The 26,663-nt window shown below is 41.7% G+C and overlaps 1 protein-coding gene across 9 annotated transcripts in view; it reads right to left on the bottom strand.

Annotated features, from left to right (window-relative positions):
- Positions 1-26,663, bottom strand: part of BNC2 (basonuclin zinc finger protein 2) — a 418,715-nt gene that overhangs the window by 281,902 nt on the left and 110,150 nt on the right. For 4 of the 9 annotated variants that reach the window (XM_081176206.1, XM_081176200.1, XM_081176207.1 and 1 more), the window contains exons 1-2: positions 15,548-16,597; positions 14,613-14,813 (exon numbers count right to left, since the gene is read on the bottom strand). The exons of 1 other annotated variant lie outside the window; for it this stretch is intronic. In XM_081176206.1, coding sequence (XP_081032332.1) covers positions 14,613-14,813; positions 15,548-15,724 — 378 coding nt within the window. In that variant the 5' untranslated portion in view covers positions 15,725-16,597. Of the gene's footprint in view, positions 1-14,612; positions 14,814-15,547; positions 16,599-26,663 lie in introns of those variants that run through there. 4 more of the 9 variants (XM_081176201.1, XM_081176202.1, XR_014003285.1 and 1 more) reach the window with 3 other exon arrangements.

The following is a 26,663-nucleotide window of genomic DNA, read 5'->3' as shown; positions in this document are numbered from 1 at the left end:
CGGCTCACAATCTCCTTTCCCTTCCTCCCCGACAACAGATACCCTGTGATGTGGGTGGGGCTGAGAGACTTCAGAGAAGTGTGACTAGCCCAAGGTCACCCAGCAGCTGCATGTGGAGGAGCGCAGACGCGAACCCAGTTCACCAGATTATGAGTATACCGCTGTTAACCACTACACCACACTGGCTCTCAGGGCTGTGGGTTCAAGCCCTATGTTGGGCAAAAAAATCCTGCGCTGCAGGAGGTTGGACTAGAATCAGTGGTTCTCAACCTGTGGGTCCCCAGATGTAGCTGGACTACAACTCCCATCATCCCTGAGCTCTGGCTTGCTAGCTAGGGCTGATGGGAGTTGTAATTCAACAACATGTGGGGACCCACAGGTTGAGAAAGCTGGACTAGATGGTCCTTGTGGTCTCTTCCAATCCTACAATTCTATGATTCTATCACATGGTCACTAATGTTAAAAACAATATCAATTAATACAGTGTGCAATTTATACTCAGAGTTTGGTGACAAAGATAGAGCATAGCCTGAGGTAGATAGATAGGATCAAATAAATTCATCTCCTTTACAGTTAATGGCTACCTTGGCTATATAATTTGCTCTAATTTTCTATGATTCTATCTAAATACTCATCTCTATAGTCTACCGTTACCTTAGCTTACATTATATTGAAGGTACCATGAAACTGTTCCAGAGAGAACTTAACAATGGGTTGTGCGCAAACTAAGTCGCTCAGCATAACAGGTTGGAATACTTCTACTTAATTGCATTTGCAAGTTCTACTTCTGTGTGCAACTCACCCTGGATCAGCAATACAGTACAGAACCTGGAAAGTTATTTATGCTATTTACGGACATAACGTAACAATTTCATTTGCAGACTTGTACAGAGCAAGATACAGAAAAGGAGCATTACAACTAGGGCTTGCCGATCGGAAGTCGGCAGTTTGAATCCCCGCGACGGGGTGAGCTCCCATTGTTCGGTCCCTGCTCCTGCCAACCTAGCAGTTTGAAAGCACATCAAAGTGCAAGTAGATAAATAGGTACCACTCCAGCGGGAAGGTAAACAGTGTTTCCGTGCGTTGCTCTGGTTCACCAGAAGCGGCTTAGTCATGCTGGCCACATGACCCAGAAGCTATGTGCGGACAAACGCCGGCTCCATCGGCCTGTAGAGTGAGATGAGCGCTGCAACCCCAGAGTCATTCGAGACTGGACCTAACAGTCAGGGGTACCTTTACCTTTTATTATTAACATATATGCCATGCTTCCTCCGCGGATCCCAGCGAAGGTTATTTACAACAACACACACCATCAAGAATGCAAATATTAAAATCAATTACAATAAAACATGGCCTATTGTCAAAAGTCTGTGTTTATTACCTATTCAGATTTGATTTATTGCATTTATCTCTAACCTTTCCTCCAAGGAGCTCAAAGTGGCATGTATGCATGGTGCTCCCTTCCAAGTTTTATCCTCAGAACAACCTTTTGAAGTACATCCATCATGGATGCCTTAGCTGAGATTTCTGCATTGTAGGGGGTTTGAGTAGATGAGCTTTGGGTCCCTTCCAATTCTATAGCTCTGTGATTCTGCATTAGTCTGAGCTCTAGGTATATCTTATACCAAGAGGCCTGTCCAAGAAGGAGCAACTTCTCAGTTGGCACCTAAAAGTGAGTCAACTAAATCTTCCAAACCTGTTGGCAAGTTATAGCTCTTTGAGCTTTCTTCAAAGATGGCACTACCAGCAGATCTCAAGCCCCCAGCCCAACTGGCATGTGGAGAAGCAGTCTCTCAAGCAACTTGATCCCAAGCTGTTTACAACTTTCTACTTCCTTGGTGACAGGTGTAGTAAGACTCTATTTTCTCTTTTACAGCACATGCATACACATATCTACTCAGAAGTAAGTCCTACTGAGCTCAGTGGTCTCTCTCCCAAGCAAGTGTATGTAGGGGTGCAGCTGCAGAGGAGCAGATTTGGTAGAGAACTACAATCAAGGGCAATTTTTCAGAGCAATGAGATGGGAATTGATAAAAGCCCTCAATCCCACACTCCTGCCTCTACTATGCCTTCGTAACAATGTTTTGGAGAACAACTGGGTTCTCTACTAGAGTAGGGGATTGGGAACTCTGCCCATGTCATTGCCCTCCCTTGTCAGACAAAAGTCTCCAATAGGAGGAACCTATGCCGGTTTGGGGTTTACTCTCTGCAATTCAGTGCATGCTTACTCAAGTGGAAGCCCCACTGGATACGGTGGGACTTGCTTAAAAGTAAACGTACATAAGCTTGCATTGCGTTATGCTGATATTTTAGATTCCCCATCCTTGTAAAAATATTGCAATAAGTATTTCTGCATTCTTTACAATCTGTTTTTAAGAAACAATACTATGTCTATGGTTGACATGTACCCTTAAAAAAAAAGATAATTTCTCTACATACAGACATGCATCGATCTCTTTCAAGTTGCTTTTGCCCTGTGTTCAAAATGACCCATGTAAAATATTGCCGCAGCAAGAATGTTAGGTCCGCATGCAATGGAGGGAGCAATTCATTGTGAAACACAGGTGTTTGCTTCAACAGCTTCTTAACACAACTCACTGAGAATGTCTATGAGAGCCCTAACAAAATGAATCACTGTGCACAAAGTGCACCGGCATAGGTATGTCCTAGCATAGCTTTCTTTGCACAGGGGACACCTGTGTGATATACTGTAACTCAGCTCCAGGTCAGATAACAAACACTCAATGGACTCTTTAGCAGTGGTATGGCATGATGATATTGCAGTCCAGCTCCATCAGAAATCTAGAGATAATACATAGTCTTTCAGTGCTTCCTATTTTGAGTTCTGCATAGGGTTACTCGGCACACACTCTCTGGACCAAATGCAAACCATTAACGAGCAGCTGGTAGGTGAGATGGGTTTATTAAGAACATACAAGTATCCATAACAAAAAGGGTGCTATGTTTGCAGAGATCTCTACTTGTATGAAACCGAGAGCCTGGAGAACTCCTTTAATAAACAGCTCTCAGTACTGATCTCTGGAGTTTTGTTGTACGATTTGAGCATGGGCTTAAAAAACACACCAAAAACTCAATTAAAAATAGCACGGAGCAGATCTTCAGCAAGAAGAGCACAATGTAGCTTGTGACAAAATTAGAGTAATATGAGTGTAAATCAGGCACATATTGTGCACGCTATTTTTAAGCATCGCTGCAGGTGAACAGAATCTTACCACGTACAATTAGTACTTTGAACAGTGAGTGCAAATTCCAACCCACCCACCGCCACAATTTGGATGTAAGTGCTACTGATCTCAATGGGGCTTACTGCCCAACTGTGAGCGATTTCAGGCTTAACACATAAATGGAAACCAAGCTAAAGGGACCTGGGGAATTTAAGCAGGAAAGGCTTAAGCGTGTGCCTATGAGCTCACCTGTACACAACTAGGCACACAGAGTGTCTGCCATTCTGCGTCTCTTTTACTTTTGCCCTTGTAGCTGCTGGGTGAACAGGACCCCGGATCAGGCCTCACATTGTGTGTGCATTGGGCCCTGTCTAACACACATGGCAGCTATGGTGGTACGCTGACATCACATCACCTGTATACCTCGATGTTTCAGGGAATAGGGGGCAAAGAGACATTGACTCCGAGCATCTCTGTCACTTGTACTATGTACACACAAAAAATTCGCTGAAATAAATTTAACACAGCAATTGGCTGAGTCGCACCCAAATCACCAAATGATCTATGAGCACCATCTGAAATATACTGAAACAAAACCGGAGCTTTTGTCATTTATTACAACAGAATCAGGATCACACCCCTAGCTCCTGTTTCTCCTTGTTACAAATATGTGTGATTCAATAGTGTTTTGGTTCATGTATCCCAATAGAAGGAAATGCAATGAGAGGTTCATTCCTCATTCAGAAACTGCAATGGAAATCTCCCTGAGTGTAAAATGCTGAACATGAGTGATGGAGGTATTTCATTCTCTGTGTTCCTCCCTACCCCACCCCACAAAAAAACCTGCACCCTCTTGGTGATTTCTAATTTAATTTTTTTATATAAAAAAGGGGGGGACCACCTAATATAGATAAAGCAACACGTAACCTGACAGCATACCAGTTTAAATCCTGACAGGGTCAATAAAATGAGGGTTTGCAAAAGTCCCAGATGAGGAATGCTTTCATGAATGTCTCCATTGTGCAAAATCTCTCCGTATATCCTGCCTGCAAAATGACAGTCATATGCCACCAGATGCAGGAGGCATGCTGGCAATGTCAAGTGCTGTAGGGTATTCAGGCAGGATAGACGGATCAACAGGGTGGTTGTTGTTTTTCCTGTATCCATGCCTGATTGTTACAAAACCAACCACCTTCTTGCACTGACAAATATTTAGATGCACATTTCAAAAACAGAATTATAATGCTCGCTCTGAATGCAAAAATAATATAATTAAATCCATGCTAATTAAGCTTCTCAATTTAATATTAGTTGTGTTATTGCATAAAGCCAGCTGGAAGTAATTATTATTTTTTCCACGTGTATTCTTCATTAGTGTGAGATATTTCCCTCTTCTCCAGATAGCTAGTTCAGATGTTCTTGGAAAATATAGGTCTTAGATCAATTGTCTTGGGAACAAATAGCCACTTAATGCTACCTTAACAAAGTTGGCAAACTTGTGTTTTCTTTTTTTTAAAAAAAACCAACAACACCACGAAGGACAAGCTAAGATCATGATCCAATCTAACAAAGGAAAATCTCCTTCAGAGCTTCAGACCCAAGCAAACTTATAAGAATGGAACTCCCTCAGAACACTTCTGAGAAAATACTGTATGCATGAAATTAGGCTGGAAGACTTGTGGATTTTAATAGGAGAATGTTAACCACGTGTTTAACTCTTGCATTTAAATCAATCAATATGGAATTCAACATGCCCAGTATCAAATCAATGTAAAACAACCCTGTCCAACTCCAAGACCTCAAAAATTTCCCCTACTTCATACTCCTCTTCAGGCTTATTATGGCAAGATATTTCATTTGTTAGCATTAGGGCATTCAAATTCAATTTTAGATTCAAAAAGAGACCGCACTACAATAAACAATGTTCACTTAAACATGTGCCGTGTTAGCAATTATTTGCACGGAAAATGGAATTCGCGTTTTATATGTCTTTTCTACGGAAGCGTTGTTATTTTAAATTTGTGCTTCATTTTATTATCCTTGGAACACAGGGAGCCTAACATTCTGGCTGGAATTCTTACTGGTCAGAACAAACCAGAAAGAAAAGAGCAATATTTGGGAAACACTTAATTGCACATTATTTCCCTGTTCCTCCCTACGTGCCATAAAGATTGGATTGATCAGCCTTTCAGCACTCCACCACGATAAGCCATGGCATCTGGTCACACATTTTTATCATGCCTTCCCAAACAGGCATATTCACAAAGCAAAACGCCCAACTTACAGCATGTCAACGCCTAAATGTGGGCACTGTGCAAATAATATAAGGCAAAAGGTAGATTTTCAGTGGCTGACACCCAAATTGCCATTTCATCCACTACTGTACTCCTTTAAATCTCTTGACATTTACCTGATACAATGATACAGAATCATAAATGGGATTTGCCTGGGTTCAGGTAATCAGGAAACATATGATACCCTATTTTTTCTGATTTGGTAAGCAAGCTGCCTATGCTAGTCTGGTTTTAGGAGTGCCAACGAATTCCCATGTTATAACTGTAAACATCTCAAAATTTGGAGAGGAGCGCTAAGAATCAGGAACAAGTTATGGCCTCAATAAATGAAACCACAAACTGATTGCGATCTGTAATACAATAAAATTAAGGTGCATGATATCCATTGGGTGCATCAGGCTGCACTAGAATGTTTTCACTCCTTCAGTTCTTTTTCAGAAGGAATGTATAGTTTTAAGCCTCCGATTGTGAAATATTAAAACAAAGCACAATAATGGACAAAAAAAAAAAGACTTGGTGATCTTGTGGACAGAGGGCGGTTTTATTTGCTTCCTGCAGGGCTCAACCTCATGTTCTGTGCACAATGTGCATGGCGCATGAGAGTATCTACGTTTTTTATTTAAAAAAATCAACTCCTTGTCACAGGTCCTATTTTCTCAAAATAGATATTCCAAGTTAGAGCTTCCGTTGTTATCAGTGTTTAAATATTCATTGCCCCCCCCCCAAAAAAAAGAGAAAAAGGAGAGAGACTTTTCAGTTCTCTTTAAACCTATACTGTGTAGAATCCACATTTTATTCACATTCACCACTATGCAGCATTAACAATGCTCACTTACAGCACAAAGTGCTATGTGGAGGGGAAAGCTGCAAGTGTGCTTAATTTCCACTGGTTTTTGGAAGAATTTCAGCCTGATTCTGTGCATGGTTTAACCCAGAAGGAAGCCCCATTGAATTCAGTGAGGCAGCAAAGCACACTAAAGGTGAGCAACGTTCTGCTGGATTGGCATGTCATGGAAATATCTCCCACGGAAATAAATTTAAAGAGGTTCAGGTTTGGCAAACAAACATATGACAACTAGGGAAGGGGAAAATCATTGTGACACAAGTCACTCTTATTCAGCTTACAAAAGGCCACTTCGCTTTATTTTCCCCAAAAGCTGCTTAAAAATAGTTGAAACACAGGCATACTCAAAGCAAACGAAGGAAACGAACTTCTCTGATAGCATTCCCTCTCACTTTGAACAGCCCTCCACGACAGACCCAAAATTAACCACCGTTCACCAATTCCAATGGGGCACACACAAAACCACACCACGATGTGTGATATAAGTTGTAGTGATATATTGTTTTATGCATATTAAAAATTTATACATCAAATTAGCTGCTTCTTAGTTAATCCTGGAGCACCAGTCATGGGCAGATAATATGAAACAAACAAACAAACGAAAACACCAATAAACATTCACACAAATTCTGCAATACACAGACGTAGACACAAAGAGATAGACAGACAGACTTCACGTAAGCAATGAGGTTATTTGTGGCAGTGCTTTTATGCACGTAAGAAGCAGTGTAGTAAATTTACCTTCTCGTGATGTTGCATTTTATGTTTTTCAATTAAAACAACTGTATGTGTTTTATCAGTCATTTATTTCTTCCCTTAGAAGCACAGTGCTAATTTTAACACTGTGGCTGTTTCTCTTCAATGCATGTTGGTCGTATGGTAGAATATAGGATCCGATAAACTGTATGGCAATCCCCATTCATAAATGTGGTATCCTATAAAAGCAATAATAGATGGCCCATAATTGACACCACCAGTGGTAGCAAAAAGTGGAGGAGCTTTCCAATGTGATCTATGCTAAGCTAGAAAGAAACACATTATTCCCCATTAGTTAAAGTCTTCTTTTGAGATACTCCCCTTCAGAATCATTTTAAGTTTCTATTAACATTTAATATTTTCTATGCCTAGAACAAGATCTGTCATTCTGAAAGTCCTGGAAAAATGTGATGAATTAGCAGCTGACTTTCTATTGAGGAGTTTCAGTAGAAAGAAAGGGAAAAACCTAAAATAATATTTGGTGCGATTCTTTCCTGTACATACTCTTAACTCCAAGGACTTGCAAAATGGCTAGTGAAAATTAAACCTTTTACAATAATGAGCTTGTGAATTTCAGGTTATTGCTTTGGCACCAAAATCCAAAAATGTAAAGAGGGGGCTTAGTTCTGAGTCTCTATTTTCCTATTCACCCCCCCCTTCCTTCTCTGCCATGAAAAACTAACAAAACTCCTGAGCACATTTGAAGCCCAGAGTTCTGAAAATCTCTAAGCTGTGAAGGAAGGTCTACTGGACCACAAGAATGAAAATTAGACAGATGAAGAAAGTCTCGTCACATACACTGAATATTAGTGGTGAATGGGAGACAATTCAATTAAGCTTTTTTTTTTGCGTGTGTTTTGTTTCTAACTTATGACGCCAGCTCTGTATCAGTTAACAGACTGTTCCTTTGCAATTGCTTACAGTGTCACAATGACCTGGTGCATGTGAATTCTTTCACTATCACTGCTATCCCTGCAATCTTGTCTCTGCTGTGACCAACTCACTTTTGCCCCAACATCTCAGATGCTTTGCTCAGCATCTAATTAACTAGGGTTAAGAGTCAAGGCAAGCCAACCTTGAATCAGGAGACCACGCTGCTCATTCATATATATATATATATATATATATATATATATATATATATATATGCCTGTGAATTAACTGTGTTAATCTGAATGAGGCACAGAAAATTAGCCATTTTAAGCTTAGCAGCTGGAGTTTGCATTTACAATGACATGCTGATTTCCTTATTCACCATTCAGCATAATAACTTCTAGATCAACAAAGTAGGTTTCCGTGTAACTTCACATGTTTCCTACATGAAAAGTGGGTCTGAAGTTAGAGGGAAAATATCTCTCTCTCTCTCTCTCTCTCTCTCTCTCATACACACACACACACACACACACACACACACACCCTCTCAACCCTGTATTTCACAGAACCCAGTCCAAAATACATTACTTTAAAATGTGTGTGTGCGCACGGTTATATCTTTTTTTAAAAAATAGAATATAGGATTATTATTATTATTATTATTATTATTATTATTATTATTATTATTATTTATTAGTTGCTTGCAACCTATAAGGTCTCTGAGTGACTTACATTGGAAAGCATAGGCATACATTATACCACAAAAAAGAAATAATAATATAAAATATTAACATTCCATCCAACATATAACACAGAAAAAAGCCCTTCCAGACAACACCAACAGAAAACTATGGCGTCATACTCACAATGAAACAAAACTCATAAACACCTGTATGTATTAGATAAACTTTCTTCTAACCCATTCCTTGCAGATAAACCTAAATGAAATCAGCAGGATTTACTCTGAAACAAAATATTAGGACAGGAGTGTCTGATATACACACACCACATACAAAGAGCTATGAGAGTACACATGCTGTATTTTATAGATTCACAACCTACGTGCATGCGTGTAAGAGGCTAAAATGAAAAATGTAACGATACACCACATCTAAAAACGTCTAGTAGTAGTAGATGTGCCACTTCTTGAGCACATTTCTAACAAGTAAGCACTAATGAAAGCACAGGGACTTGAATGCAAGTGATATATGAGAATAGGGGTCTCTCTAGCTCATACACACAGAACTGTAGCTGAAAGCACAGAAAAATTACAAATCTGGAGATATGAAATTTCACCTGGTTTCCTTTAAAACAAGGAACATTTGGGGGTATTTTTATTCCTATATTAATTTGAAGGGGGGCATGTTCCGTAAATAAACTAGTTTAGCCACTTTCATGCTGCAAAGCATATTGATATGCCCAGGTAATAGTTGAAATGGAATCAGATGCTGTTCCAATGCCAAGTCTATAAAAACTTTTTCTATAACTTATCATGAACTAACTTCTAAATTCAGCGTGCATCCCCACCCCCTATATACACACACACACACACACACACACACACACACACACACACACACTCCGTGTGGCATTTATATTTTACAATCAAACAACAGTTTGTGTTGTTACAGATACCTTTGAGCAAAAGGAACAAGCATGGCAAATCAACTTGCAACATTGTGGAAGGGAAAACTAAATACCAAATCGTGCAACTGCTGAGGATGCAAAAATAAAAAGACACCACTCACATCTTTTGCTAGGAGCTTCTCCTGCTAAGATGCAGTTTGCCAGACGGCTTTTGACAGTAAACCTGTGTATGGGACGTATCACATGCTGTCATTTGTAGCAACGTATTGCAATTAAACAAATAAAATTTAGGTGCTCTTTAGAGGAAACAAAAGGGGGGGGGAATGCTTTTATGATGTAAAGAAATCCTAAACCACTTTTCTCCATTCAACGTGTGTGATCCATAGTTAGACGTACCCACGTTTCTTATTTTAAGTACCTATTCAATAAAGGACATGTGCATCTTTCTCGTTCATGGGCAATCAAACAGCAGCACACGAGCACAATTTAAATGCTATGCTTAGGGCTTGATTTTTAATCAAGCCATTTCTACAAAAATTTATACGTGGTAGTTCACGTATTTTAAATCTTAGAATAGGTAGCATTTTATCCGAGCCAAATAAAGAAGCTTTTATAAACCTTTCCCCAATACACTGACACACACACACACACACACACACACACACACAAAATATCCCCTCTGATGGACAGATGTATCCCTATTAAAGCAAGTACATTGATCTGATTTTTAGTTTGCCTTGGCTTTCCCCTCACCTATCTAGGAAATGATTTCTCTAGTGATAACTATGACATCGTGCTAATGAGAGAATCAAATGCACAATAGAAAAATTGTCACTACTAATAATATTTGCAGGAAGTTAAATAAGGCAAGTGTATGAGAATGTCAGACAGTTGTCCTTTAATAAGATACAGTTATACAATGAAATTATGTTGTTAATTTTGTTACATCACTGGGTGAATGTTAAATTACTGTATAATGGTTTGCAGATGCATGCGTAATCCTAATATTGCTCTTTAACTGGCTGAAGAGAGGGAGATACCTTCAAGAGAGGGAGATTTCCTTTGCACATGAAACAGGAAATATAAAGCATGCTTTTGCTCATCTCTGGCATTTTGTGTCACTGTGCGTTACTGCTTCTTTTGCTCTTATGGACTCATTGCTTAAAAGTATTTTAGAGCATCACAGCCCTTAAGGTAAACTGGAAGGAAGAGAGTGACATTTCTTATTCTGACAATGGCACAAAACATCTACAAAAGCAGAAAATTCAGAAAAGCCTTCTATTTTTATTTTATCAATCAAAGCAGGCCTTTTCTGGCTTTACGCAGCCTCCTGCAAACTGGGAAAGGGGGTCAAGCATTTCTGTCTGTGAATGTACGCACACTCTCTGAACTCGACCGTGGTTTCTCTTGCCAGATTAGTAAGAAAAAGAAGCCAAAGGTTTCTGGTCATTCTCGACCTGTCACTGATCAAAGTGACCCAAAGAAGAACTCTCTTTAAAAAGTTGAGATTTACCTTCTTTGAAGTTATCAGCAATTATTTATGTATACGTATCAGGAATGGTTCCTTTCAAAGGATTCATAAATGGGGTGTGTATGTGTGTGTTTAGAGGTACAAAACTAGAACCGATAAATGGTTAAGCAGCCTTTTCAGAAAAGGTAACTGGGGATATAATTTGCTACTCTCCTCTAAAACTGAACACTCCTTTGGGTACCATGCATAATTGTCTCATAAGAAAGGGCTTTTTTAAAACAAAAAACAAAAACATGCAAACATTGAATCAAAACTCACAACAAGTAAATGGAGATGCAAATATGATTTGATGGCACATAAAAACTTGCTTTGATTACCTGTGGCATTTATAACAATTATTTTTTCACCACTGCATCCTCAGAAAAGGCTTAGCATAGTATAAACTAAGGTTTTAAACTACGTACCCTCTGTACAGGTATTGGCTTTCCGTCATTGTATCACAAATCCACCTGAAGTTAAAAGTACCATTTAATTCTAACCTAAGCAAGTATTTGATTGCATAGTAATAATAATCCTTTTTTACATGTAGAATGAAATATTCCGACAAGCCCAAATGTCTCGCTAATCATTTCTTTAAATGATGCCAAACTTTTGCTTGCAATATAAGCATCTTCTGTACCAACTGTTTCTACTTTTGAACAAGAAACAAAAGTTACCCTCAAATGTATGGATATTAAAATAACAATAAAAAATATAGACAAAATAGTTTGCAGAAGTCCTAAAACCATAACTGTAACAAATAGATAAGGGTGTGTGTTAATAGACCCATGCATAATGCTTTCAAGGGAGGGGAAATCTTAACACTGGTAGCTATCAGGCATATTTTTAGGTGCCCTAGTAAACGGCTGTCATGTGCAGGCTGCATAAGTAAACATATCTAAGAGATTTAGCAAGTCAATAAAAAGTTAAAGCTGTTATACTTTGCAAGTGGAATTAACTTACCCTCTTAAAAGAAAAAGAAATGGAGTGGGGGGGGGTAGAAATACAAAACTCTGGGTGGAATGTTTTAAGCAGACAGCAGCATTCTAACCACCAAGGACATGGAGAAATAGTGCACACTTTCAAAATAAATATGTTCATCATTACCACCTTTACAAAACTACTGTGCCTGCATCTGCCAAACATTTAGCCATGTACGAGATGATTATTCTTTTCCCAACACAGTCTCAGAAAAATAAACATGGCCATATGTGTCCAGTAATTTTTTTTGGGGGGGGGAGGGGGGAAGATAACCAACCATTTTAAGATCCTCATGCATTAGCACAATTAACAACAATAGAGAAGTAACAGCTGAGTTGTGGAGGGGCTTGCTTTTGCCCACCAACAATTTTTTGCCCAGTCCTCTGGAATGTGATGTCCTCCTCTTAAATTTCTACATCCCTGCACATCCTAACATCAAGCACTTTTTCCAGTACTCCCCAAAACGAATAAATGTGTAACTCGGGGTGGGGGTGGGGGGGAGTCAAACACTCAAATGCAATCTAACACGATGTATGTGGTTCAACAGTGATCTATCTATCCATTGATCATTATCTGGCACTAGTTGAATTAACTCTTTTATTGCCAAAGAGGGAAGGCGGCTTTCATCCCAAGCTACTATACCTGAATACATTTGAAGGTACTGAAAATAGAACGACAGGTTAAGTTTAGGATGGCTGTCAATTTCCTTGCTTTAAAATGAATGCAAAAACACCTAAATGCAGGAAATGTCACATGCAGAGGCAGTCTACTATAACAATCAAAGCATATATTGGTGTCCAGAACAGAAGATCTGAAATGCTATTTTTTCAAACTGGGCTCTAGGTCTTTTTCACTGATTAAGAATAAGGAACAGCATATAAGGAGTTCCTCATTTGGCTTGTGTTGATTATATTTCTCAATAGTAAGCTGTTATCAGTTGTAATAAGGGTCCCTCTACAGGATAGATCTAAATATACCTTATTTGAATGCAGGCAGCCTATAGAGAGAGACATGCTGTTTTAAAATCTTTTCTGTACACAACTGTTGTACGCTATAAACTTGCCTCCATGTGAGCCTGTGTGTGTGAGAGAGAGAGAGAGAGAGAGTGTGTATTTCTTTCCTAATGATTACCAAAGCAAACGATCTTTTCTTTACATTACCAACAGCCAGTTATATATCCTCAGCCACAACTACTCTAGAAATGACAGCGCTTTTGCGTCAATGGAATTCATTCATAAAAAACAACAAAAACAAACCCTGAAAAGAAAACGGGCTCGCCAAAGCACTATAACTTATGTCACAACTTTTTGTCGCTTCAGCTTCTTATCATATGAAAAAAAATTTCTTTTTCCCCCCAAAAAGGCAACTCCTTAAAAAAACAAAAATACAAAATTGGGGGAAGCCCTAACATATGCATATTTATTTTTTTTAAAAAAGTCTCTAGTTTTAAACCTCCATCCCCCCCCCTCTGCTTGAGTCCAGTCCAAGTTGAAAGTTTCTTTTTCATCCCTTCAATTGTGTGTGTGTGTGCAATTTCATGCAGAAGAGTCAAACAGTTGTGAAAGAGTAACCACATCAGGCTGGGGGTGCGTATCACCGAGTACATGATACAGAGACAACAGCAGCCCCTGTGATTAATTATCAGTTATTACTGGCCTTGCAGCAACGGTTTAGCTTTCCCGTCAGAACCGCCATACCAGGCTGCCTTAAACGCGGCCCCCGGTGAAGGGACTGCTCTGGGGAGGACGCCAAGACACAGCTCTCTGCAGAAACAGTATGTGTGTGAGAGTATTTGGGGGGGGGCGCCGAGGGAGGGAGAGAGACCAGCAACTGAAACTGTCTCATCTAAGGACCCTCAGCTATGGGCTGCCAGCAATTCCAGCACAACTGAACTCTCTTCTCTCTCCCTCTCTTTCTTAGGTCTGCATAAGGCTGTTTTCTGCCACCTGAACTCAATTAAGCACCCCCCTCTCCCAAGTTTAGTATCAGTTTTGATATGAGGTCTTACATATTCCGTGGGGTGGGAAGAGAGGAATGAAAGAAAGAAAGAAAAGACTTTTTGCTGGGATACTATGATACTTCATTATTATTATTATTATTATTAATTATTGTTGTTATTATTGTTATTATTTAAAAAAGAGAGAGGGGAGAGAGAGAGAAATGGAAGGAAGGGGGAAAGGAAAAGAAAACAAAGGAAAACAAAAGGCAAGAAATATTAACCATGGAGTTAATGATCTGTTCAGAAAACTTTAAAGGGGGTGTGGAGAGAGAAGGACTTTTATTTTAAAGCATGTCTTATTTTTGTTCTCTCTCTCTCTCTCTCTCTTCTCCTTTTTTTTTAGTTGCCCATGGGGATGTAGTGAAGTAAGCACGAACATTCAAATTACTTAGTTATGACACTACAGAAACTGCAGTGTTAAAATTAAAACAAAAGCGCAGACAAGACGAGTTGGTGGGGGTGGAAAGTAAAATTGCAAAATGAAACACACAACCCGGCAAGCAACAAACTGAGACAGACATTCACTTCAACGTGTGTGAGACATTAAAAGTAAAGAAAAAGAAAAGGAAAAAAAGTAACGTACCTGCTGGGACATTCTGAACAAGAGGTTAGTGTCAGCGTTCTGCCATGTCCCCATGAAACCAGATTCGGCCGTTGCTGTCCTTGTTCCGAACTGCATGGAGTTGTCAGCACAGGAGTCTCTCAAAGTCAAGTCTCTTGCCCTCTTTCGTTCTGTGTCTCTCTGAGTGTCTCTGTCTCTCACATCCACTTCTGCCTCTTCTGACTGAAAAGTGAAGGTGGATTTTTTTTTTAGCCTCTTGGCAGTCAGTAGCAGGAGTGTAGTGTAGTTAAGCTAGCTGCACTGTGCCTTCCATTTGGGAAGCAGGGGGGGGGAGAGCTTTGGGGAGGGGGGCCAGAGCTTCTTTCGCACCTTCTGCACAGATACCCCTATCATTTATGCATACACTGTGACTCCCCAAGCTCGCCTTTGCTTGGGTTTAACAGCTGCCTGTCAGGTGTGCATGCAGCACTGAGGAAACCCAACCATCAGCCTCATGCTCTTTAGCCACTGGATGTCATTGGATAGCAGAGCAAGAGAGAGAGTCAACTGCACCGTTCCACTGTCAGGCACGAAATGACATTACTGCAATAGCCCCCTCGCAGCCTTAGCATACACATGCACACACACTCTAAGTAGTATGCTGATCAGAGTGAATTCAGAAGAACAAGCTGTGGCCCTTTCCCCTGTTTTCCTTCAACAATGCTGTCAAGAACAGCATGTAATTGCTGACACTTGCCTATTAAACGCAGACTGTAAACCTCCTAACAGGAGAAGGGAAGGCAAGAGAGCAGAGGGACAACCAATTGCTCACTTATTTAGACAATAGCATGCAGAACCACCACGCAGCAGAAGTTGGCCTGGCTGCTTTTAAAATATAGCTACTTCTTTATGTGGCCACTTTTGCAACAGCCCCAGCCCCCCAATTTTTTTTATAAACAATAAAAAAAAGCTCTTACCAAAAAAGAAGGGGGTGGGATGAAATAAGACGATCTCCAACTTCTTTTAAAAAGAAAACTAGGAAAGAACTGCATGCATGTTTCATCTCTCACATCTTTGTTTTCCCCTGTTAATTGCCTAAAATGCCTCAAGGAGCAGGAGTCGGGGGAAAGAGAAGTGTCTTCTCTCTTTTCCATAAAGATCAAAAGTTGATTTATTTATTTTTTAAAAAACCTAAAGTTCTTGGATGAGGAATATACAATAACCTTTCAGATCACAAAAGGGAGTGGGTGAAATGAACAAAATAAAAAGGCAACTCTATCCAGAAAAACAAAACAAACCGCAGCATTTCCTTTTAGGATTGCCACCAGCGTAAAGATTGTTAACATAGGCTAGATACAATGAAAAACCGAAAGCCACTGCCACCAACTACTTTTTAAAAACCAAGCTCTATTTAGAACAATGCACTTTGCATTTTCCCAGTACTGTTACGTACTTTGGTCTCCTATGAGGAAAAACCGGAGGGAGGAGCGAGAGGGAGAGAACACCTACATGGATTACATAAACACTGCAACTTCAAAAATGTAAAACAAAATTCATGCCCTCTCATAAAAAAATCAACAACCACCAACACCAAGTCAGGTTAAAAGAAATGGGGGAGAAGAGTCCAGTTTTTCTCAACTTAATGTGTAAGGAACATTCATCTTCTAATAAAATCTACAAATTGAGAGGACAAATGTACCACTCTCGCAAGCTCTCCCTTAACTGGAGAACAACAATAAACCTCACTCTCTCACAAAACAACAAAAGAATCACAAGAAAGCTTCAGTGGCAGCCATGTGTCATTAGTGTGCAATGAGGAAAGATGAGAAAGCAAACGCTATGTTGACACAAATGTGTCTTCCCCTTTAGATCCTGGCATCTCCTGAAAGCTTTTCTGTTAAACTTCCCTCCAGTTCACCACCATTAAGCACACGCACGCACACAAAAACCAGTCTCAAAAGCTGCAAATTCAATATCTGAGAAACAAAAACAAGAGCCCAAAGAACTGTTGCCTTAAAATATATTAAGTCCACCTGTGGTCAATAAAAATATTCTTGTTGCATGGAACGAGGAGGGGAGGAGGAAGAAGAAGAAGGGGGGGGGAGAAAACAGCCCCTATGAGTCAATTGTGCCAACAGTGGCTGTACCTTTAGAGCCAGCTATTACCCACTTAAACTCCCTCTAAAATTTGCTAGCCTCTTGCTTTCTGAAGTGGTACTCAGTGCCTTAGTCGAGCTGCCTGCTCAGCTCCTGACCTTCCCACTAATGGCTGTTATTTGTGGGAGGCTTAAGGAGAATGTCAGTAGCCAGTTTCCTCCTCTCTGCATCTCTTGTGCGCTGTCTCCCCACCTCTCCCTTTCCTCTCCCCCCCCCCCTTACTCCTGTCCTGCAGTCCTCTCCACTCCCAGGGAGAGAAAGGGGGAGGGAGGAAAAAGCCCACGCACACAAAAACCAAGTGGCATGCAGCAGCAAGCACCTGCAGTAATAGACTCTTTTATTAAAACTGTTATTCTGCAAGACTTGAAATTCCCCGTGGACTGGGCCATGTCAAAGCCGATATAATTAACTAGAGGCTCAGCAACGGATCAATTACCAGACAAGCAAGTGATAGTGAAATCAATGAAAGATCATCAGCCACATTATCAGTGTTGCAACTCATTAGGGTAAAACTGAGAAATGTGCTCAAAGCGAGCCCAAGCAAGGTGGCATTACAAAACAAAGGGCTAATTTGGAGACCCTGCTGTGAACAATCTGTAACAGAATTAGCCTTCTCTCCCCCCCCCCAAACCCCCGCACCAACCAAACTGCGCAGCTCTGTAACTAAATGTGACAGTCTGAGAGAAGCAGTTTATTAAGACACCAACTCCAAGTTTATTTAGTTCATAAACTCTCTCCTAGAAAATCGATACAGTCTGTACAGGGTTATTAGGCTGACTAGCTAATACATCCAAATCTGGTCTTCCCGGGCAGCAGCCTAAAATTCTACCTAACAAAGATGGGGGGGGGGGAGAACCTCAACAGCTGTAGAACATGGCATCCAATAAGCCTATCATGTAGTGGCCACATTATGGCATGCAACTGAAACTGCAAGGGGAGTGTGGGGGAAATGACTGCTAATACAATACGGAGGAAACCAACGGAATAAAACATTGCAAACCTTCCGTACCACTAAGTACATTCCTATTAAAGCAGTAAATAGTTCCTAATAGAAGGAGCACCTACCAGATGTCTTTGCAGAACAATACGTAGGCTGCAAAGCACTTAAGGGGTAACTGCAACCCCCTGCAGTGCTAACACAAAAAACTGCACCCAAACCCACTTTAGAGGAAGGGAGCTCCACGAAGCTCCACAGAGCTCTTACTTCCAAGTAAAAACGTACAAGACCAGGCTGGACGACATTATGGCACCTTGCCTTAGGTGTATTTCAAATGTTCGCAAATTCCAACACAAACAGCATTTCATACGGAACCCACATGTGGGTGTTCAGATGTGAGAACACACAAGGATAGATTTCACTACATATGGACGGGGTGTCCTGTGTCCCCTAAGTGTGTGTAAATGCAACAAAATACATGCATGTAATGATTCATATATAGGTTGCCTGCTCATTCATCTATGGAAATCCTTTCTGTATAGGAATTTGTAACATTTGAGTGGCCTTTAATCTTGCAAAAACTGACACATTAGGTTGTTTTCAAATAATATTCTCAAAGTCCAATCCCTGATGCTAATATTTCCCTTTGAAATTAATTATCCCACTTCCCTTGGTGCAAGCAGAGTGAATTCCCCCCCACCCCCAAGAGACTGTCTCAACAAACCTAGGTAACTGTGTATTAACTCACCAGACAACAGTCGTCGTCCCCCCCCCCCCCCTATACCTCCAGTAATCACAAAATGCTACAAACTAACATCACGGACAATGCATTTAGTGTCACAAGATTTTGAGTGAAATGCTATGGGCCATGTTATACTTTAACAGATTTCTACTTATCTTTCTGAAAGACTTAAAGACTAGCTCTTTGTATTAAGCGTTTTACCATATTCAGTAAAGCATAATAAAAGCACTGTCCAAACTGTTTGTTTGTTAACACCACATTTTTCGATTGTATAACAGTGCTGATGCTCAATGAAAAGACCTCTGGATAAGATTACAGCAGAGCTTTCCAAACTGTGTGTCGCGACACATTAGTGTTCCGGCTGCTGTGTGCGGGTGTGTCACGTAAACGCTCTTATAAGGGGTAAGTTTAACCTCCGGTTTGCTAGTTAAAACTGAATTGCTGTGTCGTGAAATGATGCATGTCTAGAAAGTGTGTCACCAGCATGAAAAGTTTGGAAAGCTCTGGATTAAAGTCTTATGTGGCACAATGGTGTTCTTTCCCCCCCACCCCCAAGAAACTTCCAATCATTGTCACAATTCTTTGATACATATCTTTAAATACAATCATTTTTACAATATTTAAAATATTACATCTGCTCAAATATTAGTTCATTTTTGTCTCCATTTTGTCAGTTCCTGGATGTCAATATGTGTAACATGTAACTACTTTTAAAATTCAGTAAAGCATTTGTTTAAAAGGATTTAAAAGTATATGGAGGTTTTGTCCTATACTTCAGCTATTAATCAGGAAAATAATTGCAGATTTTTTTGTATCTTACATGCTTATAACTGTACTGTACATGTACATTCAATGAGATCCAATTAGTTTTTTTTGGGGGGGGGGTTCATTTCAGTTAGGATGCACTAACAAGACTGTGGGGAGACCATGCAATACAGCCAGCAGCATAAGACAGAATGCTGTTTTCCTAGAAGCATGAATTCCCACAACTGATCATTTTAGAATGTTACTGATCCTTACAATATTTGTTTTCCTAACATCTAGGAGATCACAATGAATGCCTGTATTAACTAAACACGGAGAAGTATCCTGAGCAGCAGTTTGATGGGGGAAGGATATTTCAGCGAGACGCTGTGTTTTTACATTTAGCATGTTAACATTCTGAACATTACTAAACCAAGCCTTTGTCTCACACACTCATGGACAAAGTTTAAGGGCCTTTACATAAGAGATGGGAAACCAAAAATGTAGCAGGCTCACAATTTTTTGTGCAGCAGGCAAAAAACAACAACTGTTGAAGTGTGAAGCACAAAAATCTAAATAATTTTATTACATATCCTCACCGTTCTTAAACTGAGGCGCGCTTTCCCTAATGAGGCCTCCCACGACCGGTGCCCTTCCACCATTTGGATTCCGTTCATAGACCGAGGCAAAGTTCGCAAACCGGGACACTACTTCCGGTTTTGCGGAGTTTGTAAACCAAATTGTTCTTAAACAGGACTCTTCTTAAACCGAGGTACCCCTGTACCTGCCTGAAGGCCATTGTCGCATGGCTAGAAAGAACAGGACGAGGGGGGAGAAACAAAAGGCTGTGGCTGATGGGCAGAGAGCGGGGGGGGGGCAAGAGGGAGCAGGTGGGGATGGCAACCGATCTGGAACCCTCAAATTGCTATTGGGCATAGCAGCCCTGTTTTGCAGGGCCTTCCCTTTGTCTAGGAACAAGCGAGATGGTGCTGAGAATGGGGCTGGGGAGCCCACACTTCCATTCCTCCATGCATGGAGGTGGGCAGGCAAGAGAGAGAGCGGGGAGTGAGCCTGAGGGGGACGGGGGGCGAAATGCAGCCACCGCTGACAGAGCTGAATTTCTCCCCCCCCTTCCCCCATTTTCTCCTCAGACACTCCAGTGGGGTGCCTTGTTTGCTCTGTTTTCCCCACTCAGCCACCCTTTCCCCATTGCGCCACCCCTTGCTTCTCAGTTTTGGCAGAGTTGCTCCCCAGGGAGTCTAAGGCTTTAAAGACCAGCACTTGAATGGGGGCTCTGAAATGAACTGCCAACCAGTGCAGCTGTTTCAAAACAGAAGTTATTTGAGTTCTGAAGGGAAACCCCAGCAGCGGTGGGCTTTGCACTCTTGGGTTCCGGCAGCGCCTTGTGTGACACTAAAATTCAGTGCCCTACCACCACCTCTCACGCTCCGTTCTACAGCATTGTTTTGGTGGCACCAAAAACCTCCTCTGACCCCAGCCAGTCATCTTGCATTTTGGAGCAGTTAAAAGTTTCAATCTCATTTTTAAGGATAGCATTGCATAGAGCACATTGCTATATAAACCCTTCTGGAAGTAATCAGAGCAGGGAGTACCAAGCCATTGTTGTTGTTGTTGTTTAGTCGTTAGTCGTGTCCAACTCTTCGTGACCCCATGGACAAGAGCACGCCAGGCACTCCTGTCTGGAGTTTGGTCAAACTCATGTTGGTAGCTTTGAGAACACTGTCCAACCATCTCGTCCTCTGTCGTCCCCTTCTCCTTGTGTCCTCCATCTTTCCCAGCATCAGGGTCTTTTCCAGGGAGTCTTCTTTTCTCATGAGGTGGCCAAAGTATTGGAGCTTCAGGATCTGTCCTTCCAGTGAGCACTCAGGGCTGATTTCCTTCAGAATGGATAGGTTTGATCTTCTTGCAGTCCATGGGACTCTCAAGAGTTTCCTCCAACACCACGTTATCTCTGTACAAAAGGGGCCATAACTGGCAAACCAACCGAAGCTGGAAAAATGCATTCCTAGTTACAGAGACACCTGTGCCTCCATTGGCAAGGCTGAATCCAGGAGCCCCTCACCCCAAAGCTAGAGATCTGTTCCTTCTAGGGGAGTGCAACTCAGCTGAGGACATGACATTTTCCACCTCCCAAACTCAAGAACTCAGACACACAACACCTCTGTCTTTCCAGCATCCTGTTCCTATTTATTGGCTCCACATCCAGTCCATCACCACCTCCAGGCAACGGTCTAATGCCTGACCCGCCCGTCCTGATTCAGGTGGAATAGAATCATAGAACTGTAGAGTTGGAAGGGACCCCAGAGGTCATCTAGTCCAACCCCCTTCAGTGCATGGAATAGAGAAACAGAGTTGCATGCCATATTTGTGGCATCTTACTCGAAAACCCTTGAGGGCAGCTCTCACCTGTTTCATACACCACAAGACAACTCCTAGAGTACCGAACAGTAGACTGGGGGCAACCCATAGTCAGGTGGGCAGGGTACAAATAATAAAATTATTATTATTATTATTATTATTATTATTATTATTATTATTATTATTATTCTCCCACAATGACTAAGCAACAAATAACAAATGTCAGGTTTTTAGCAGCACCCAGTAACATAGCCATGCATTAAAAACACTTCTGTTTGCTAGTGGAAAATATATTTGGATGAACTAGAAGATATAGGGCACACATATAGTCCAGTATATGTCTTTCTAGCTATATGTGTTTGTTACGTATTCCGTTCGCTCCATTGACTTACTGTACAGTACCTGTAATTCCCAGAGTTCAGCTTGCTGCAGCTGTTAACAGATTCTATAATCTGTAATGACAGTAAACTGGCCTTTGCTCTTCCCTTATTCACTATTCATTTTCTAGGCTTGGTTAAATAGATTGCTGGGTTAAAGATCAGTAGTTTTTCATGTGACACGCTTTGGTATTCATCTAATGGCCTGTGAGGACAAAACTGTCCCTGTTCTTGCCAAAACAACAAAATGCGTCCTTCACACCGCATGACAATCAGCCCTTCCTTGAGTCCACATAGCCAAACTTAGATAACTTTTTAGAGGGTGTCTTAAGTGTATGCCTGGAACCGGTTCAGCAAAATAGAAAGACGCATTTTAGCAAATGCGGAGAATACTATTCTTTTGATTCTGGTTGATATGGACATGTAAACATTTTTTATCCACTCTCTGGCATTTGCAGGATGCTGTTGATAGCAGGCAGCAGGAAGGAATGGTTTAGGTTTCTTTAGTTCTATGTTCATCTCCTCTCTTTTTTTATAGTATCGTACTGGTGGATGTTAGGGACACGGGTGGCACTGTGGGTTAAACCACAGAGCCTAGGACTTGCCGATCAGAAGATCGACAGTTCGAATCCCCGCAACAGGGTGAGCTCCTGTTACTCGGTCCCTGCTCCTGCCAACCTAGCAGTTCGAAAGCACATCAAAGTGCAAGTAGATAAATAGGTACCACTCCAGCGGGAAGGTAAACAGTGTTTCCGTGCGCTGCTCTGGTTTGCCAGAAGTGGCTTAGTCATGCTGGCCACATGACCCGGAAGTTGTATGCCGGCTCCCTCGGCCAATAAAGCGAGATGAGCGCCGCAACCCCAGAGTTGGTCACGACTGGACCTAATGGTCAGGGGTCCCTTTACCTTTACCTTTACTGGTGGGTGTTATTTGCAAATTGAGGTACGGTGGTACCTCAGGTTACATACGCTTCAGGTTACAGACTCCACTAACGCAGAAATATTACCTCGGGTTAAGAACTTTGCTTCAGGATGAGAACAGAAATCGTCCTCCGGCAGCGCGGCGGCAGCAGCGGGAGGCTCCATTAGCTAAAGTGGTGCTTCAGGTTAAGAACAGTTTCACGTTAAGAACAGACCTCCGGAACGAATTAAGTACTTAACCCGAGGTACCACTGTACTGTATCCCACCCTGGGATCTCTTGTGATGAAGAGTGGGCTAAAAGCATGAGCTTTTACAAAGAGTTCAAACATGATAGCTCAGTTGGAAGAGGATGAGACTTTTAATCTCAGGGTCATGGGTTCGAGCATGGCAGGGGGTTGGGCTAGATGACCCTCGTGGTCCCTTCCAACTCTACAATTCTAAGATTCTATGATTCATCAAGCTTGGGCATGGTTATTCCATTTCGCCTCAGAGCTGCTGCCAGCCCTTAATATATTGGGGTTTTGGGAATGATGTGTCTAGATGGGAGTTTGGATCCAGAAGATTGCCCAAACTATGAACCTGTTCCTTCTGTGATTAAGCCATATTTTTTAGTCACTGGAGGCTCCAATGGCAACCCTAGCCACTGAGGCTTTCTACTACCTATAGCTGGTACACCAACTATGACTTGCACACCAGTTACAGCCACTCCCCAACAAAGATAGCATGGTAGGGTTGCCATCTTCTAAAAAGAAAACAAAAAAGAGGACACATTTGCCGTCTTCTATGACAACTCGAAGCTACAAACATGAGTCTGATCAAACTGCGGGAGGCAGTGGAAGACAGGAGTGCCTGGCGTGCTCTGGTCCATGGGGTCACGAAGAGTCGGACACGACTAAACAACTAAACAACAACAAATGACAACTCTACCCATGAAAAAGAGGACATGTCCTGGAATAAGAGGACCTATGGCAACCCTATCAGGCCACAGTGATTCCCTGCACGGGTGACCTCAAGACTCCATAATTACAATGCACTCTGTGCTGGGCAACTCTTGGGCCTGGAAAATCCAGCTGGCGTAAAATGCTGCAGCTAGACTGTTGGTGGGGACAGATTTCTGCCAGCGTAGTACTCTTCTTTTCACTGCCCATATTTCAAGCAGGCTTGTCCCTTCAAAGGATAAAATCCCAACTTAATTGTGAGATGGACCTAGGCTAGCCCAGAACCATTAGTTGCTGTTTCTGTTAAGATTACAAAGCATCACAGCTAGGCTTTAAAACCCTTGTTCTGTTTCTGCCTTTCCCCAGCCACAAATCTCACTAACAGCCACATGTGTTTATGGGCTCTAAGATAGGTACTGTGAGCCTTTACCAAGGCAAGGGAAATAATATTTGAAAATTACACAAAGCTGGCACGGTGACAATAGTTCAGAGGTGGCATTTCAATAGAGCAAACAGCACTTTCTTCCCCCAAGAATGTAAGTAAAGGAATCGCTCTGCGACATCTGTTAGACTATGAAATGCTAACAGATGTCTTAAGTGGGGGAAAAAGGGAGAAAAATCCATACAGGAAACCATACACCAAACAGATAATGCTGCTAACTTTCCACATATTACCAAACAAAAAAAACAACAACCCTAAAACTTTGGCAGCTTGCTTCTTTTCTGTGATAAAATATTTCTTCGACTTGGGTTTTAGTAAGTTGGAAGATACTGACTCATAATTTCTCTATATAAAAAAGCATCTATAAGAAAATTTATTTCCAATAATTACACATGTTTTAATAGCTTATATTTAAATACTAAGTATTCCAAAACATTTCATCCATAGGTTTTTAAATCTTTTGTGTTTTAATAAATGAACAAGGGAATATGGAACTATTACAGCCTTCATATGGAGGAATCTGGAAAAACATTCCTGATTTATTTCCTAATTGTGGTTTCATTCAAACTCTGCTTTGCATCTCACTGTGCCCAATATGTTCAGGCCTATCATGGCGAGTTCTGAAAAGGAAATGAGTAATGATAAGCTGGGGGAAAGAACATACAACAGTGGTTAAGAGATTGAGAATGTTCCCATCTCTGCCAGATCTATGAAGCAGGCTCAGGAGAATTTCAGGCTTGTGGGGTCTACACTTTGGGAATTTTCTTTTGCACTAAGTACCCTGAATCCACTAACCACAGCAAGGTGCGAAATAGCGGCAAGGAGGTGTGGAATCAGACACAAAGGAGTGGCCTAGGGACTGAATGAATTATCTACTTCACCCCATAAGCCATGCATGCAGGGGCGGAGAAAGGGGGTATGATGGGGGTGGGCCACGCTGGGTGTCACAACTAAGGGGGGTGACAAAATGGCGGGCGGCACTCACCACGGGGCCTCAGCGCACCCAAGCTATGTGTCTCTCCTGGGAGTGACGTGGTGGCTTGGGCGCCTTTAGGCTCCGTGCTGCCCCAAACGGTCCGCCCACCGCCTTCCCCTCAGCTGTAGGGCAGCTGAGGAGGAGGAGGCAGGCAGGCAGACTCACGCCCCACGGAGCGTGCCACACTCCTGGGTGCAGGACACGCGTGCCGCCCCAGATGCCCAATCGGCTTGCTCCGCCACTGCATGCATGCACCAGGAATGACTTATTCTGTTGTAGATTTGTACTTAAAAGTGTAACTACAGTTCAAATGGTCCAATTGAAAGAAGAAATACAGTGGTACCTCTGGTTACATACTTAATTCGTTCTGGAGGTCCGTTCTTAACCTGAAACTGTTCATAACCTGAGATGGGCCTCCCACTGCTGCTGCACTGCCGCCATGTGATTTCTGTTCTCATCCTGAAGCAAAGTTCTTAACCCAAGGTACTATTTCTGGGTTAGCGGAGTCTGTAACCTGAAGCATCTGTAACCTGAAGCGTATGTAACCCGAGGTACCACTGTAAAAAGACGTTGTTGTTGTTGTTGTTGTTGTTGTTGTTGTTGTTGTTGTTGCTGCTGCTGCTGCTGCTGCTGCTGCTGCTGCTGCTGCTGCTGCTGCTGCTTTTGATGCTAAAGAATTAAAGAGTCAGAAACCCTTTCTGGTCTACTGTGAATAACCCAGTAGATCCCACCTTGCATTCTGCCCACCCCTGACAAGGAACAAATTACAGTACCTGTAAATGTCATAAAACTCTGATGGCTGCATGCCCTGAGTGCATGCTCACAAGTGCATGCTCACAAATGCCCTGAGTGCATGCTCACAAGCTTAACTCTTTCCCTACTGGCTGCTTTTTTATTCTAAACTCCTACCCCAGGCACTTCATGCCCATCTGTCACAGGGTTGCAGATATTTGGAACAGCCACTTCTCCACTAAAAAAGCACACCCTTCCAAAACCTGTTTTCTTTGCCCTGCGCACACTTTGCCCCCTAACACTTCCTTTAAAAAAAGCAAAGAGCTTTCAACTGTTCGCAGTTATGAAGCTCACAGGGTGCCCATGAACATCAGTGACAAGGGAAACATTTGCCTTTTGCAAGAAAGGGCACAGCAGGGAAACAAAGCTGTACAAAAGTGCTCCTGGCCATCACTGCCACTTATATATCCAAGAGCAGAGGCAGGTTTAGGAGCAGCCCTATCCTGATCTTTCAAGGGGAGTAAATCACATCTAGTATACACTATACACCCATAAATCTATGCCACCTATCCTGCTAACCAACAATACCTGTCTTGCCTGAATCAAGTGTGGGGCTAGGGGGGCAGAGAAAATAAATAAATAAATAAATAAATAAATAAATAAATAAATAAATAAATAAATAAAATTTATTTGTACCCCGCCCATCTGGCTGAGTCTCCCCAGCCACTCTGGGTGGCTTCCAACAAAG

This window comes from Podarcis bocagei (genome assembly GCF_964188305.1).
Source record: "Podarcis bocagei genome assembly, chromosome: 17".
Lineage (NCBI taxonomy): Eukaryota > Metazoa > Chordata > Lepidosauria > Squamata > Lacertidae > Podarcis > Podarcis bocagei.
The sequence above is the reverse complement of the archived record's forward strand: the minus strand, read 5'-3'. Positions and strand labels throughout refer to the sequence as shown.